This window comes from Aspergillus costaricaensis (assembly GCF_003184835.1).
Source record: "Aspergillus costaricaensis CBS 115574 unplaced genomic scaffold BO79scaffold_12, whole genome shotgun sequence".
Lineage (NCBI taxonomy): Eukaryota > Fungi > Ascomycota > Eurotiomycetes > Eurotiales > Aspergillaceae > Aspergillus > Aspergillus costaricensis.
Window position 1 is genome coordinate 696,672 of NW_020291812.1, and position 14,074 is coordinate 710,745.

Here is a 14,074-nt window from a genome sequence, read left to right on the forward strand (position 1 = left end):
TATGCACTTAGTAGAGAAGGGAAGGCAAGAAGTAGTGTACAAAGTGATGTAGTATTTATCCTGAACACGCTAAGTAATACTTTTGTCTAGTCTAACTCAAATTACAACAACGTAGATAGCTCTACTCAGCCTGCACAGGGGCAGCTGATTGCTCTTGTGCTACCGGTGCTGTCGATTCCCCTTGCTGTTGTTGCTGTTGCTGTTGCTTCTTCTGCTCCTCCTCTTCCCGCTCCTTCCGCTCCCTCTTGAGCTGTTTTCTCCCCTTAGGCTTCTCCGGTTGAGTCAAGTCAACTTGATGCGAAGGCCATTTCTCGCGGCATTTCTGCTCGTCTTCCTCGGTCCAGTCACGTGGAAGAACAGCGAATACAAGGTAGGATGTGTGCGTTTTCAGGTCCTGCTCGGAGCGGTGAACCAGGCGGCCTTGCTTGTAAGGTGGAATAGTCGAGGTGGGTTGTTGGGCGGGGGTTTCCTCTTCTTCGGTCTTAGCTTCTTGCTCTTTCTTAATCTCGGGCTTGGCCGCAGGCGTGCCGTTCTCCTCGTCGTCTAGCTGGTGCATCATCTCGCGATATTTCCGGGAATGTTCCTCGACTTGGCGCATCTTGATGACGGCCTCGTCGACGTCCTTCGGGAATACTACTGCGCCGCGAACGCGCTCGTACTCCAGACCGGTCTTTTCCCGCTTCACTTCGATGCGGTGGTGGTTTACCTCCACCATGGATATGGAGAGCCAGGAGAGCTGACGGAGGGTGCTGATGGTTCGTTGGACTTGCTCTAGGCAGGGCGAGAATGTGCAGAGGTACACTGGGGAGTCGGGGTCGAGTGGAGATTCTCCACCGTCGGCAGGGTGGCGGACCAGATGCTTCAGAGCAAGCCAGGGAGCAGGCAGGTCCAGGAAGATTGCATTGGCCTTAGGAGACTTGCCGGTCTTGGGATCGCCGAGCAGGAAACCGTCCTTGTAGACATCGCGATGCGTCACTTCGACTAGTCCATCCAAACCGTGTTCGTGTAGCTCCTGGCGCACTTTCTCTGCGCGTTGCTCGTGGTACTCGAAACTGCAGACCTTGCCGAGTCTTCTCTTCTTCGTCGCGGACGAGTCGTCGGTGGGGTATCCGTTAAAGGCCGCTCGGACAGCCGCGTGCGTGAAAGATCCACTACCTGCTCCTGCTTCGATGACGGTGCTTCCGGGGCGAGCGCGCAGACGGTGGAGGATGTAGCTGTAGTCCGGGGTGTAGACGACCTGCGTGCGATGGGGAAGAGATGTCGTCCATAGTTCGGGAGTGGGATAGACCAGGTGGAGGAAACCGCTGGATGCAGCGACGGCAGCCTTGGGGGACGATGTGTTATCGCCCTCGACCGGAGTGGCCGAGTCTATCTCGTCCGCTTTCCGCTTGAGCTTCTGGTTCTTCTTCTGGGGTCCGCGGCCTCGTCGCGATCCAGTGTCGACTTTGGAGGCGCCGATTTGCGCTCCCCATGGTTGGTCAACGAGGGTGGTGTGGGGGAAGGAGCCGAATCGCGTGGTCTCTACCTTGCCCTCTTTGTAGCCAGCGTCTTGGTCATCTTGGAGGCGGAGGACAGTAGGAATGGCCTGGTCGCGACGGAGGTGAAGGAGGGCGAGCTGATCGAGGCGCGAATGGGAGCCGGGGGTAAGGAATGGCGACGGCATGGTTGTGTATTTAATATGTTGTTTCGGACTATGGAATGAGCGACGCAAGCCAATTCCCCGCGCAAAAGCAAAGCTGCAGCATTCGACTTGAAGCTTTCAATGCGGCGTCACTTTCCTCTTCCATGCAGAACATCCTCTGCGCTAGACCTATCTTGGCTCGCGGGTAGGGCATAGGGCTATTGGCACGTGCTATTGAATTGGAGATCGTGGCATGCTTCTGATTGGTCGGCCTGATGAGCGTCAAGATAACGGGCGGCAGTATTGATATAGACTCTCATACCTCTAGAGTACTACCAATGCGCCGATTTACTCTGGGAGATCGGCCCATATCGTTACATCAAGCTATACATAAACTATGCTTAATGTGCGAGGTATCTTAAGATGAAGTACAGAATGTCTCCTGCCACACTCTCACCTCTCAGCTGATGTGTGACTTGTGAATCTCCCCGTGATCACATGCATGTAGCCGGTCAGCAATGGAGGCGACAAAGAAGTCACCGGTACCTTGCAAAGGAGTACAACTATCCTTACGTTTTACATGGACACTGAGGAGATGACCAACTTCTCAACCGATGGTGATTTGCGCCTGCTTTCTTTCTGTGCTGCCATTAAGCACATCCTCTTCCTAGATTGTCCAGACGCAGATACCCTTTGGCTTGAACCTCGGCAACTCTGGCTTCCCCACAGCAGCGGCCGCGGCAAACAACCGTTGATTACTATTTACGGGGGTTTACCTAGCCTTCCCCATATTTGGTCTCCAACTACTGTCTGTCGTCTTTAAGTAGAATTAGAGACGCATAAGATCATACATCTAAGCTTGTTTCATTCAAACCTTTTGGTTTTCTTCGTTCGCCTCCATTTGTCAACTGCCGAGAAAGTTACCGCCCCGACCCCTAGATTCAAGGCACCGACACCATGCCTTTCAACACTGCTCTGACAAGAGCCCTGGGCATCTCAGGTAGGAGGGCTTATACATTGGTCTTAACAGCCTGCTGATAATGTGCAGTCCCGGTCGTGCAGGGAGGTATGCAATGGGTGGGTTATGCAGAGCTTGCTGCTGCCGTTAGTAACGCTGGTGGACTGGGTATTGTACGTACAGTTATGAGATAAGCCTGGGAAACAAAGGGTTTAGAATGCTAACTGCTCAGCTCACGGCCCTTACTCAACCGACCCCAGAAGACCTTCGCAAAGAGATCCGAAGGTGCAAGACCATGACCAAGAAGCCCTTCGCCGTGAACATCACCCTCCTCCCCGCACTCGTTCCCCCAGACTACGGCGCCTATGCCCAGGTGGTGATCGACGAAGGCATTAAGATTGTCGAGACAGCGGGAAATAACCCAGGCCCAGTGATTGAAAAACTTAAGAAGGCCAACACCACCATTCTTCACAAATGCACGACCATCCGTCATGCCAAGTCTGCGGTGAAGCTGGGAGTCGACTTCCTGTCCATTGACGGATTCGAATGCGCCGGCCACGTCGGCGAAACCGACATCACCAACTTCATTCTTCTAAGTCGCGCGCGTCAGGAGCTGAAGACTCCGTTCATTGCATCTGGAGGATTTGCTGATGGTCAGGGGCTGGCTGCTGCTCTGGCTCTTGGAGCCGAGGGTATCAACATGGGTACTCGATTCATGTGCACGATTGAAGCACCCATTCACATCAATGTCAAGCAGGCAATCGTTAAATCAGATGAGACGCAGACGGCTTTGGTCATGAGACGGTGGAAGAACACCACCCGCTTGTATGGCAACAAGGTGGCCAAGGAGGCTCTGAAGGTGGAGAAGGAAAGTAAGTCGGGCGAGTTCAGCGACATTGCGCCCTTCGTCAGTGGCAAACGCGGCAGAGAGGTTTTCTTGAATGGCGATATTGACTATGGAGTATATTACTCCTATTCCGATTGGTCTGGCTACTTGCTAACGAAAACAGGTCTGGACTGCCGGTCAAGTCATTGGTCTGATCCACGATATTCCGACTTGCGCTGAGCTTCTTCAGCGGATTGAGAAGGAAGCCGTCGAGGCGCTGGACCGCTCCAGGTCGTTGCACACGGCAACCATCCCCAGCAAGCTGTAGAGGATGTGGATGGAGTCGATACCCGGTAACCTGATTGGAGCGTCCACTTGTGATTTAATTACAGACTAAGCAAGGAATAGAAGTGATTGTGTAAAGGCAACGACTGTAGCGACCCGTCAAATGCATAAATAGCCATCCCTTGCGGAGATTTCCACCACCAAGGGATGAACGAGGGAAACACAAGTACTTCTGGGGAAAGAACACATGCGGAGCTGCACGATGACCAGATCATTTCTTGGTCCAAACGAGAATACTCTCGTGGCGGTTATACATGGTCATAATGACTCCCACTGGATATGCTAGCGTCACAATGGATGCATCTCCCACTGCAACCTGACTTTGCCAATACTGGTCCTTACCGCCACTGAGGCTTCAAATATTGGGATCCGCATATGGCTTGCATGGAAATAGACTGTAGCAATACGAGCTTCTATACCAGAGTTTGCAGACCGTTGCCGAACAGAGGATGCTCACAGAGGCTTCCAGAGTGCAAGAGGAAGGAAGATCTGGATTGCCGTCCTTGCGTCCTAATCTTCCCTTTGGTCACTCCTTGCAGAGATGGACTACTTGCTTGTTGACTAGAAGTGCCTACTGAAGTTTGCTGGCGGACAGAGTCTAATCTGGGTTCAATCTACACTTCACATCCTCTATCCCGTGGGAGATTAGGTGCGATCATCAGCATCACGCACGACCAAACTCACTTGATGTGCCCTGAACCATCACGATCCACGAACCTACCGTGAACTGCAGTGCCAGTGGCAGACCCCCGCGTCCTTAATCTCAAAGATTCAATAAAATCCCCCGCATCAATCGCCGGGAGCAACTGTTACTATCGCCCCGACGACGAGAACAACATCACCACGGTTCACGCCGCTATAAATTGACAACACAAGCATCATGACAAACTCAATCCTCAACTCATCCCTCATGCAGCGTCCACGCAAGATGAAGTGTCTATCTTCCATTTTCCTACCCTGCTTGCAGGCACGAAAGCTCCACCGTCAGCGACGGCAGGATTACCATGCCTCTTGGACATGTGCAGGTATCTCAGAACTTGCGCAGCCTACTGAGCCCTTCCCCGCCTACGAGCCCGAGAAGCATCACCACGAGACAACAGAATTATCAGCTCTACCAGACCAGCCTCAAGATGCTGTCACCAAGACCCCACAGATGACACCGTCCATCCGTCTTGTCAATCCTGCGGACTCGGAGTGCTCAACCCTGGACGACCCGGATGAGAAGCAGCCGCAAAGCGTCCAAGATGATACCGCTACGAAGCAGACCGGGACGCTCTCGGACGATGACACTGACGTCGATTCCAACTCTGAAAAGACCTCCCGTGTCATTGACATGAAGGTTGGCCCTCAGAATGAAGAACTTCTCCCTCCCAAAGCCCATCTGTCGCCTAAGAGCAAAGACGACATTGATCTTGAGCTGTCTAGCCGCCGCATTCCCCGCAGCCCAGACAAAAAGCCTCGTCCTGCTAGCATGGATGTGCCTCCTAGCGCAGCAGCCAAACTGCCAGAGATCAAGAGCCGTATCATTGAGGATATTCCCGAGGATGTTGAAGAAGAGGACAAGCAGGATGCAAACATCAACCACGCTGCAGCTGCAGTGACAGACGAGAAAGTAAAGACAGAGGAAGAGCACGATTCCGAGACTGCCACCACCAAGCCTACCAAGCGCACCTCAACCTGGCGTCTCAGCCAGCGCAAATCGATGAACGAGCTCTTCAACCTTCTCCAATCCACCGCCGCAGCTGTCGCCGCCGCGCCCAAACTATCTAACCTCAAATTCGCCATTCCTCCCAAATCCCCTCTTTGCGCATCTCCTACGAACGAGTCACCACACCATTCATACGTCTCATCCGTCTCCTCCACGTCCATCCGCCCACCCACCCCTCCTCCCAAATCCCCCGTCCTCAGACCCAACAGCAGACCCCTCCCCGACCCAGCCCAGCTCTCATCATCCGCGCCACCCGTTTCAGGAACCAGCTTGGGAAGCCTCAGCTCAAGTCCTACGAAGAAGCAACGCCGAATGGGCACTGCTGTCTTCCCTCTCCTGCCGTGCAAATGGGCCGGTATTCACGACGGTGACTCGGAGGAGAAGCACAGCAACGATACTAACCGCAACAGCCAGACTCTTTTTCAGTAGCGACGGAGTTAGGTGTACCGGTTCAAGGCTTGTATTTTGTTGGTGTGTATGGTCCATATCGGAGGGTTTCGTGGGTGTTTTAAGGTCTGTTTTTGATGCGGTGATTGTGACTGATTTGACTTGGGTTGACTGTTTCTTTTGATTGGGATACTTTCTTTTCTTTTGTATTTTCTTTATTTTTCTCTCTCGACCTTCTCTTTTCTTGTCTTCTTGTGTCTTTACTTTTCTGATTCTGAAGAAGGGTCGATGACTTAATCCCATCGGATGCCACTATCTACGCTGTCTGAAAAGCAATTGAGGTAGGAGGATCCGATGGGAGTGGGTTTGTGTATCACTACTAGCCAGATCGGCCTGGTCACTTTCTCTCTTTCTTCTTACTTACTTTCTTTCTTTGTCTTTTTCTCAGGATGATACGATACGAGGAGGAATCTATGATAGCGGCGATAATGGTGTAAGATACGCTGAATCGGTGGTATTGGATGGATGGATGGGATGGATCATACATTACACATACATACAAACCCATTACATAACTAACCTATGCAGAGCATAATGATAATTTTATTGAAGAAAATTTACATCGTTCCACCGCACCTCCAAGTAGTAGGTAAAGAGATCAAGCATTGGGTTGTCTTGAAGTGAACAACCATCCATCCATGACACAACCATCTCTCCCCGCCTCCCAATCCCATCCCCGTCCTGTTCTGCACATGAGGGAGAGAGGGAAAAGCAGAGGCAGGTAGATCAAGGGATAACCCATTTGATTATCATGTCGCTGTCTTACTAGTGAGTTGTGAGTTGTTAATAGCAAAGACATAGCTGTAGCCTTCCACCCATCACCTATTCAAGGGGATCACACGAGTTGATCATAGCTGTTTAGGACTCAAGCGGGCGGGATGAGATTCACATTTATGGCTGGAGAAGCCCGGTGTCGTTTAGATTACTCAGCGGTGGACTTGTGTGACCTGAAGATATCTGGTGGTGGCCGGGTTACTATGGTTTGGATACTATGTATCCAAGGGAGATTTCTGCTTCGCATTTTGGCTGACATAGGTTTATGAGATATCGCAGGATGTCTACAGTTCGTTTGTGAAGGGACTGCTTTTAGGAACGAACAAGTAATGCAGCTGTTTTGTCAGGATGGATTAGGGAATTTACATTTAATTGAGATCAAGTTTTACTATTGTTGGTGGTAAAAGGTTCTACAATGGTTACGATGGAAGCCCTGGAAATAGTATAGACAGAGTCTAATGCAATTAAGTTTCTATGCAACGAGACCAGCGCCCAAAAGCACCGGCAAATGCACGAAATGCAGTACAAACAAACAGAACAGTCTTTCTCCGAGGTGCCACACGCCACCAAGTTTCTCGCACACGGTCAGTCCATGATGTTTCTCGGGCCCGAAAGCCAAGTACTAAATCCAAGGTCCGACCACAAACGATTCCGTTGAGAAGCGTAGCCAAGCCCAAGCATAAGCTCGCCCGAAAGCAGCTTAAACGAGGGAGCCGAGGGCAATGCAGGGAAGACCAAGGCCGATGAGGTCGTCGTCCTGTTCCAGTTAGTTTGTGACGGTGTGCATGGTATCCGGAGGTACTTACGGTGGTAGAGGGAGACGACTGGCAGCAAGCAATGTTCTGCTGGCACTGCTTGCTGATGATGTCCTGGACGGCGATCCCGATGATGGGGACTACAATCATTAGCTTTGGTGATTGATGTTAATTTTGCGGAAGACCTACTCTGGATAGGGAGCTTGGAGCACTCCTGGAAGAGACCAAGACCCTCGGAGCCAGATCCAGTACCAATGAGGTTGGACAGGGTACCAGCGAGGAGACCGCTGTCAACGTTGGTGCTGTCACCAGCGTAGGTGGCCTTGTTGCAGCAGGACAGCTGAGCCTGGTCACCGCACTTGTCTTCGGCCTGCTTGACAGTCATGTCGCCGGGGACGGGGAAGCGAACGTCGCTGTTGCCCTTGTTGCCAGCACCGTTGGCGTTCCCGGGGCCGTTGTCATCAACGGAGGAAGGAGAACCACCGGGCATGGCCACGACGGTGGCAGCGAAAGCAAGAACAGCAGCAGTGATGGAGAACTTCATTGTGACGGTGGGTTTGGAATTGAACGAGAGTTGAAACTCGGAGTTGCTTGTAAAAGAGCGCTTGTCTGGAAAGACTGGACTGTAAGAGAGAGAAAGAAGGCTTATCAACGAATGTGATTGATGCTGATGAAGAGAATCGATTTCCGGGCGACTTCGAACACCCTTATATAGATTTCGGTGGAGGCCTCGAGCTCCTAGCCAAGACGCTGTAGGATGAGTGTTGTGCCTGCGGAACCCATTCATCCGCACATACACACTCGACCTGCTTCCCCTTGTGGAATGCGAGATGCAAGGACATCCCTTCTCGTTCCTGACCTCCTATGTCCCAATAGCTGTCATCGTAGCTCAACAGCGTCGGGCTCCCTAAGCAGTTGGCATGGATCGGCCTCTGGTCCAAGTCGTGCATGCCCGGCATCAATGCTGTTTCCGCATACCGTGAGATAGCATGACTGGGGTGCATTGCAGGCCAGCCAAGGTCTCATTCCTCCTCGCTTTCCCTGCAGATCCTCATGTATGCGCCTCGGGCGGCTAGCCTATTCTGTGATTCAACCTCACGTATGTATGGCTGGGAGTTGATTCCACAGCCATACTGGATATCCCTCGTCCAAGATTCATCTCTTCCATGCGCCACGAAGTGTCCAATCTCGCTTCTTCCCATATTGCTTCATCTTACTTGGCCCACCTAGCCACCATGCTATGACTGGGCCCGTGCAATGTTGTCCCACCTCACAGCTCGTGCGGTATGCAAGTAACTGCAAGAACACTCGTAAGCTCACAGAGCATATGCAATGGTATGTGCTCCTCTGCAAGGGATTCCTGACAGAAGATCGTTCTCTCAAACCACACCAACTACGGAGTGCAAGTGGCAACGGAAGTTTCCTCCCCAGGACTCAGAGCCAGCAAGGGGTGTCCAATGAATCCCTGTTAATCTCCGAATTCCAATTTTGTTTCTAGGCATCTTGCCTCCTCTTTAATCTGAGCAGCTGGGGTCTAGTCCCTTGGAAGGACCAGCTATAGGTTCCTAGTTCCTTGATAGCTATTAGGAAGCCCTTGAAGCTGGTATGGCTAGTAGATGGGTCTGAAACAGGTGACGAGGACGGCATCCATCCTACGGTGAGGAGCATTGTTACACTATAGTCGGGAAGCCATTCCGGGATAACAGGCATCGGAAACATAGGTATGCGGCGTTCGAGGCACTACCTTCGGGGGTATTGTGTGTTGTTCGGTGCGAAGATCATTGCGGTTGAGAGGTTGCTGGGGAAGTTGCAGGAGGAAGCTCGGATAATGCCTCTTTCCCGGGGCACGTGGCGGCCTTGCTGCCTGGACCGGCTCGCCAATTTGTTCCACGTGAAGCTGCATCTCGCATTTGGTATTTGTGTAACATGAAATATGAGCATCTGGAGCATGATCTGGTTGTATCTACAAGGTCACTAGCTTCATTACTGTGGATAGATAGTCACCCGTTCATTGCAAAAGCAGATCTGTAATCTTTGCCTGATTGAAGACCGTAGATAGTTACAAGTAAGCGGTCACTACGTACATTGACTATAGTGCTAGTAGCACTGTTAGGGTATTCCTACTTGACTGGCTATATATATATATATATATACTAGTACTATATAATGCCCTCCACTACTCATGGTAGTTTACTATATGAGGGTAAATCAATCACACTGGTACTATCGATACTAGGCATATTGGTTATCAGCTTTCAAATCACTTCTTTCATTAGTATCTATGTGAATTTCATGTGAGTCCATCTCTCAGTAATCCATAGTTCGTACAATATGAACTGATATAAGTAAGCATGTAGACCTACCACCATGCCCTACCCTGAAGCAAACAACAACATCAACACCAACATACAAACATCCCCATATGGCAGTACTACCTAGAACCTAAATATCAAATCTACCAGGGCAACCGACTCCAGATTCATAATTATAGAACGACTTGCTCTACTCTCCACCGCACCAAAAGTACCTTAATGCAGCATCGCCTCACCCTAAACCATTCTCTCATGCGTTCATACCTTTCGATCTTACATGCTACATACATCCATCCTAGTAATAACCTCGTGCCATGGTTCCCTGCAAGATCGCCCCAAAGCCACGCCATCATGCATTGCATCTCGCATGCACAAGATACCAGCCCCCCACATATACCAAATAAACCCCATTCCAACAAGATATTTGGAAATCTCGACCTTGACCGGGCTAAACTCAACATTCATATTCATTCTCCTTAACAAAGCCTATTGTTAGGAAGTTAACCTTGTAGTGAAGCTAAATCTTCCAAGGATATCTAGCTCCCGTTCTTGGAAGAAAGCCTTGCCTTTCGCATAATTAGTCCGTGTGTATCCCTTGATTCGATCCCTACCCGGCCACCTCCCTGCTCTCATCCGGTATAGGATGTGATCAGCGCTTTGCTGGTCGGGGGTTTTCGGGTTATAGATTTCTGTGCCTTAGGTATACAGGAGACTTTAATCGGTGTAGTTTGGTGGATGTTAAGTTATATTTTCATCGTAGTGGTGATGAATAGGTGTTAATTAGTCTCGTTACGACACATTTCCATAGAGAATATTTAGTTCGAAATTCATTGTGGCATATCTGATAAGAATTGTATTTACTTTCAATTAGTGAGTGCAGTTACTATTCGGGTTTGTGAATATTTTACAATAGCAGATATCATGAAGCGGTCTATGTAGCTCAACAACTAGTATCACCCCAATAATGATAATGATAGGTGTAGCCTGTACTTGACATTTCTGCCTAAGTGATTGTAACAATGCCATTTCTACATTGCGTTACTCTAGGCTTATGATCTGTATGTTCATATCACTGCAGGTAGTTGCTGTTTTATGTTGAGGGTCTAACTGGAATATACCTGTGAAGTGGTACAACATTGCGTCCTATTAATCCAAGCTATTCTGTTACAGTATATCACCCGCTATTCGATTAAAGCCAATTCAGTGGTCCTTTAGGTAGTCAGTGTTATTGAATGCTAGTAGTACTACTAATTTGAGGTTATTGATGTAGTACTAGTAGTGGTAGTAGTAGCAATGTGAACTCGGCATAATGCGGACTAGAAATATATATCATCGCTGGCAATTCCCGGTACTATATTGACAAGTAGTAACTTGAAGTCCGACCTAGTGAAGCGCACATGGAGCACTACTAGTCCTACCTGACTTCTCCTAGCTCCACCTAGTAGCTCTACTCAACAAGACATTTTAAATGGTACATGACCTTGACATATAGATAGAGACAGTTCAATCACTACTTACTACTTACTTCATTCATAACCAAGTGAATCTACCTCCGCCTCATCCAATCACACTGTTGACATCACATGACTGGAAAGAGACATCTAACCTCTTTGGGTTAGACTAGCTACCTCCAGCAACTCAGCTTAGTCATACCGGCAAATCCAACCTTCGGGATTCACATCATAAACCCAGCGAATGAAGCAGTGAAAGAACCCCAAGCACCCAGAGGACCGTTGACCTCTGCGCTTCTGCAAACCATACCCGCAAACACCGCTCAGCTAGCGAGAGGAAATAGCTAATCGCAGGAGAGATGTCCGCGAATCCTTCGACCGACGAGAGCCCATCCGCGGCGGGATCTCCGCCCCAGGTCCCGGAGACCCGAGAATCGCAGCAGCACGAGGAGAAGACCCCGACCGCGGAGGAGACAACAACACCCGGCTCTGAAGCCAAGGAAAGAGAAGAGACAGAACAGGACAGTGACAAGGAACCAGGAGAAGAACCAGAGGAGGCAACCGCAGCAGAATCAGAAGCCGCACCCCCGTTACCGGACGAGGTTCCCCCGCCGCTCCCCAACGAAGTACCCCCAGGGGATAATGATAATAAAGACGACGGATGGGAACCCGTCTGGGACCCCACCGCCCAAGCCTATTACTTCTACAATCGCTTCACGGGTGTCTCGCAATGGGAGAACCCGCGGGTACCGGACGCGGCAGCTAAGGCGGATGACAACACCGTCGCGGAGGACGCCGACGCCGCCGCCGGTCCCTCCTCCTCTGCTGCTGCGACCACTGCTGTGGTAGGTGGATATAATCCCGCTATTCATGGTGATTACGATCCTACGGCGCCTTATGCGCAGCAGTACGAGCAGCCCAATCAGGTCGCTGCGGGGGGAGGGGCGCTGGACCCGGAACAGGCATATGAGGCGGTGGGCGCGTTCAACCGGTTTACGGGGCGGTGGCAGGCGGCGTCGCAGAATACAGAGTACCACAATGATGAGAATAAGTCTCACCGACAGATGTATGCATTCTTTGATGTGGATGCGGCGGCAAATAGTCATGATGGGCGGAGTCTGCGGGCGGAACGGAGTGCGAAGAAGTTAACTAAGAAGGAGCTGAAGATGTTCAAGGAGAAGAGGAGGGAGAAAAAGGAGGAAAAGAGACGGGCGTGGTTGAGGGATTGAAGCTGCTGGTGCTGCTGCTGGTGCTGCTCGATTGAGCGAGCGCACTTCTTACTTTGCTTTTCTACTTGAGATACCTATTTCTGTTTGTTGTATGCTTACCGAGGATGCATGGCGTTGATGTAGTTATGGGTGCATGATAGAGCGGAATGTATAGTATATTTGCATTTACAAGCAGCTAACCTAGTATTGCTTCCACTGTATACTTTGTAGTTTTTGCGATAAGAGATGGATAAAGATGGATAAAGATTGGTGAGATCCACCTGGTCACCTGACCGGGCATCATCAAAGTTCTCCGCAGACATTAGTATTGTCTCGACCACGAAAAGACAGCAGCATAGACGCTTGACGATTCACGCATATCGCTGAAGGTAAGACTGGCCGTTCCTTCTTGTTCTCTGCGTTAGCAGTTCATTTTGTTTTTTTGAGCTTTTCTCGAACACTATGGAGGGGCAATTCATGTGATGAGGGGCAATACTTTTTTTTGCAGCAGAAGATGGAGAAGAAGAGATCAGCGCTGTTCTCGCAACAAGACAGTATGCAGAATTGGAGCAGCTACAAGCGCTTCCTTCACAGGCTGAGACTCGTTCAATCTGATTTGTTTGCCGTCTCTCCCATATACAACCAGGGAGAGTAGCTGCACGATATCAACTGATATCAAATACCCCTCCATCCATGCATCCCACTTCAACACCACCAACTCCAAACTCCCACATGGACCCAATGCTAACGAGAACCAGACATACAACACAAGATACCCCAGCCTCAACCGAACCCATACCAACACAACCAAATCAAATCAAAATGGTCACCCTAACCCCCGACACAATCGACGACCTAATCTACTCCGCGCGCGCCGGCGAGCTCCAAGACCTCCAAACGGACCTAACCACCCTAGCCACCCAAACCTCCACTTCCCCGGCACACATCATCGCCGCCGCAATCGACACGGCGCCCCAGGAAGAAGGTGGAAGTGGGTCGAGTCTGTTGCATTACCCTGCTGCGAATGGAAACCTTGGTAAACATCTTCTTCCCCTTTCAGATCTGATTGTGTCTGCGACATCCACACCCACATACTAATTTACAAATGTATATAGAAATCCTCACCTACCTCCTCACCACCCTAACCACCCTCCCCAGCCGTCCAGAAATCACCAAAGTCCTCAACCACCGGAACTACTCAGGAAACACGCCTTTGCACTGGGCGGCACTGAACACGCATCTGGAGTGTGTGAAGGCGCTGGTAGAGGCGGGCGCGGATGTCGGGGTGAAGAATGATGCGGGGCTGGATGCGGTGTTTTTGGCGGAGCGGGCGGATTGGAAGACTCAGGAGGAGGGAGGGGCTGAGGATGATAATGGGCATGAGGAGGTTGAGGTGGAGATTGGTGGGGAGGGTGGAGAGCAGAAACAGGATGCTGGGGAGATGACGAGGGGGAGACAGGTTGTTGAGTGGTTGTTGAGTTCGGAGAAGGCGGCGGAGTCGTTGGAGAAGGCTGCTAGTAAGGAGAAGGATGAGAAGAAGGGTGAGCAGGAGGAGGAGGGGGAGAAGATGGATACGACGAATTAATTTCTGTTTACGATATATAATCATGATGATGATGGGGGTGGAGGAGATGTTATGGCTTTACCAAGGTTGGGTTGGAGTATAGAC

The 14,074-nt window shown here is 50.5% G+C and overlaps 8 protein-coding genes across 8 annotated transcripts; 4 read left to right on the forward strand and 4 right to left on the reverse strand.

Moving 5' to 3' along the window:
* Positions 1 to 121: 121 nt before the first annotated feature.
* On the reverse strand, positions 122 to 1,722 carry trm61 (tRNA 1-methyladenosine methyltransferase subunit GCD14; the record flags this gene model as incomplete). The annotated part of the gene is made up of 1 exon (XM_025680964.1): positions 122 to 1,722. The coding sequence occupies exon 1, from the start codon at positions 1,661 to 1,663 to the stop codon at positions 122 to 124; it is 1,542 nt and encodes a 513-aa protein (XP_025540798.1). The 5' UTR covers positions 1,664 to 1,722.
* A 491-nt stretch (positions 1,723 to 2,213) lies between these two features.
* BO79DRAFT_208648 (NAD(P)H-dependent flavin oxidoreductase) lies at positions 2,214 to 3,829 on the forward strand. The gene is made up of 4 exons (XM_025682435.1): positions 2,214 to 2,621; positions 2,670 to 2,752; positions 2,812 to 3,540; positions 3,590 to 3,829. The coding sequence occupies exons 1-4, from the start codon at positions 2,579 to 2,581 to the stop codon at positions 3,731 to 3,733; spliced, it is 999 nt and encodes a 332-aa protein (XP_025540799.1). The 5' UTR covers positions 2,214 to 2,578; the 3' UTR covers positions 3,734 to 3,829.
* Positions 3,830 to 4,274: 445 nt separating this feature from the next.
* Positions 4,275 to 6,312, forward strand: BO79DRAFT_263641 (uncharacterized protein). The gene has a single exon (XM_025686699.1). The coding sequence runs from the start codon at positions 4,631 to 4,633 to the stop codon at positions 5,885 to 5,887; it is 1,257 nt and encodes a 418-aa protein (XP_025540800.1). The 5' UTR covers positions 4,275 to 4,630; the 3' UTR covers positions 5,888 to 6,312.
* A 1,067-nt stretch (positions 6,313 to 7,379) lies between these two features.
* BO79DRAFT_216790 (hydrophobin family protein) lies at positions 7,380 to 7,978 on the reverse strand (the record flags this gene model as incomplete). The annotated part of the gene is made up of 3 exons (XM_025683337.1): positions 7,380 to 7,436; positions 7,486 to 7,574; positions 7,624 to 7,978. The coding sequence occupies 3 exons, from the start codon at positions 7,976 to 7,978 to the stop codon at positions 7,380 to 7,382; spliced, it is 501 nt and encodes a 166-aa protein (XP_025540801.1).
* Positions 7,979 to 8,082: 104 nt separating this feature from the next.
* BO79DRAFT_286916 (uncharacterized protein) lies at positions 8,083 to 8,665 on the reverse strand (the record flags this gene model as incomplete). The annotated part of the gene is made up of 2 exons (XM_025688521.1): positions 8,232 to 8,665; positions 8,083 to 8,172 (listed from the first exon to the last, which is right to left on the reverse strand). The coding sequence occupies exons 1-2, from the start codon at positions 8,436 to 8,438 to the stop codon at positions 8,083 to 8,085; spliced, it is 297 nt and encodes a 98-aa protein (XP_025540802.1). The 5' UTR covers positions 8,439 to 8,665.
* Positions 8,666 to 9,109: 444 nt separating this feature from the next.
* Positions 9,110 to 10,096, reverse strand: BO79DRAFT_216791 (uncharacterized protein; the record flags this gene model as incomplete). Its single annotated transcript, XM_025683338.1, has 5 exons — positions 9,110 to 9,397; positions 9,519 to 9,523; positions 9,559 to 9,566; positions 9,845 to 9,869; positions 10,024 to 10,096. The coding sequence occupies 5 exons, from the start codon at positions 10,094 to 10,096 to the stop codon at positions 9,110 to 9,112; spliced, it is 399 nt and encodes a 132-aa protein (XP_025540803.1).
* A 1,363-nt stretch (positions 10,097 to 11,459) lies between these two features.
* On the forward strand, positions 11,460 to 12,570 carry BO79DRAFT_208649 (WW domain-containing protein). Its single transcript, XM_025682436.1, has one exon. It carries the CDS (start codon positions 11,557 to 11,559, stop codon positions 12,424 to 12,426), a length of 870 nt encoding a protein of 289 aa, XP_025540804.1. The 5' UTR covers positions 11,460 to 11,556; the 3' UTR covers positions 12,427 to 12,570.
* A 178-nt stretch (positions 12,571 to 12,748) lies between these two features.
* Positions 12,749 to 14,043, forward strand: BO79DRAFT_208650 (ankyrin). The gene is made up of 3 exons (XM_025682437.1): positions 12,749 to 12,794; positions 13,164 to 13,441; positions 13,521 to 14,043. Exons 2-3 carry the CDS (start codon positions 13,228 to 13,230, stop codon positions 13,988 to 13,990), a joined length of 684 nt encoding a protein of 227 aa, XP_025540805.1. The 5' UTR covers positions 12,749 to 12,794; positions 13,164 to 13,227; the 3' UTR covers positions 13,991 to 14,043.
* Positions 14,044 to 14,074: the final 31 nt, after the last annotated feature.

Coding starts and splice junctions, on each gene's coding strand:
- BO79DRAFT_208648 (XM_025682435.1), top strand. CDS start 2,579: ATGCCTTTCAACACTGCTCTGACAAGAGCCCTGGGCATCTCAG. Junction 2,622..2,669: donor AAGAGCCCTGGGCATCTCAG/GTAGGAGGGCTT, acceptor GATAATGTGCAG/TCCCGGTCGTGCAGGGAGGT. Junction 2,753..2,811: donor ACGCTGGTGGACTGGGTATT/GTACGTACAGTT, acceptor CTAACTGCTCAG/CTCACGGCCCTTACTCAACC.
- BO79DRAFT_263641 (XM_025686699.1), top strand. CDS start 4,631: ATGACAAACTCAATCCTCAACTCATCCCTCATGCAGCGTCCACGCAAG.
- BO79DRAFT_208649 (XM_025682436.1), top strand. CDS start 11,557: ATGTCCGCGAATCCTTCGACCGACGAGAGCCCATCCGCGGCGGGATCT.
- BO79DRAFT_208650 (XM_025682437.1), top strand. CDS start 13,228: ATGGTCACCCTAACCCCCGACACAATCGACGACCTAATCTACTCCGCG. Junction 13,442..13,520: donor TGCTGCGAATGGAAACCTTG/GTAAACATCTTC, acceptor AAATGTATATAG/AAATCCTCACCTACCTCCTC.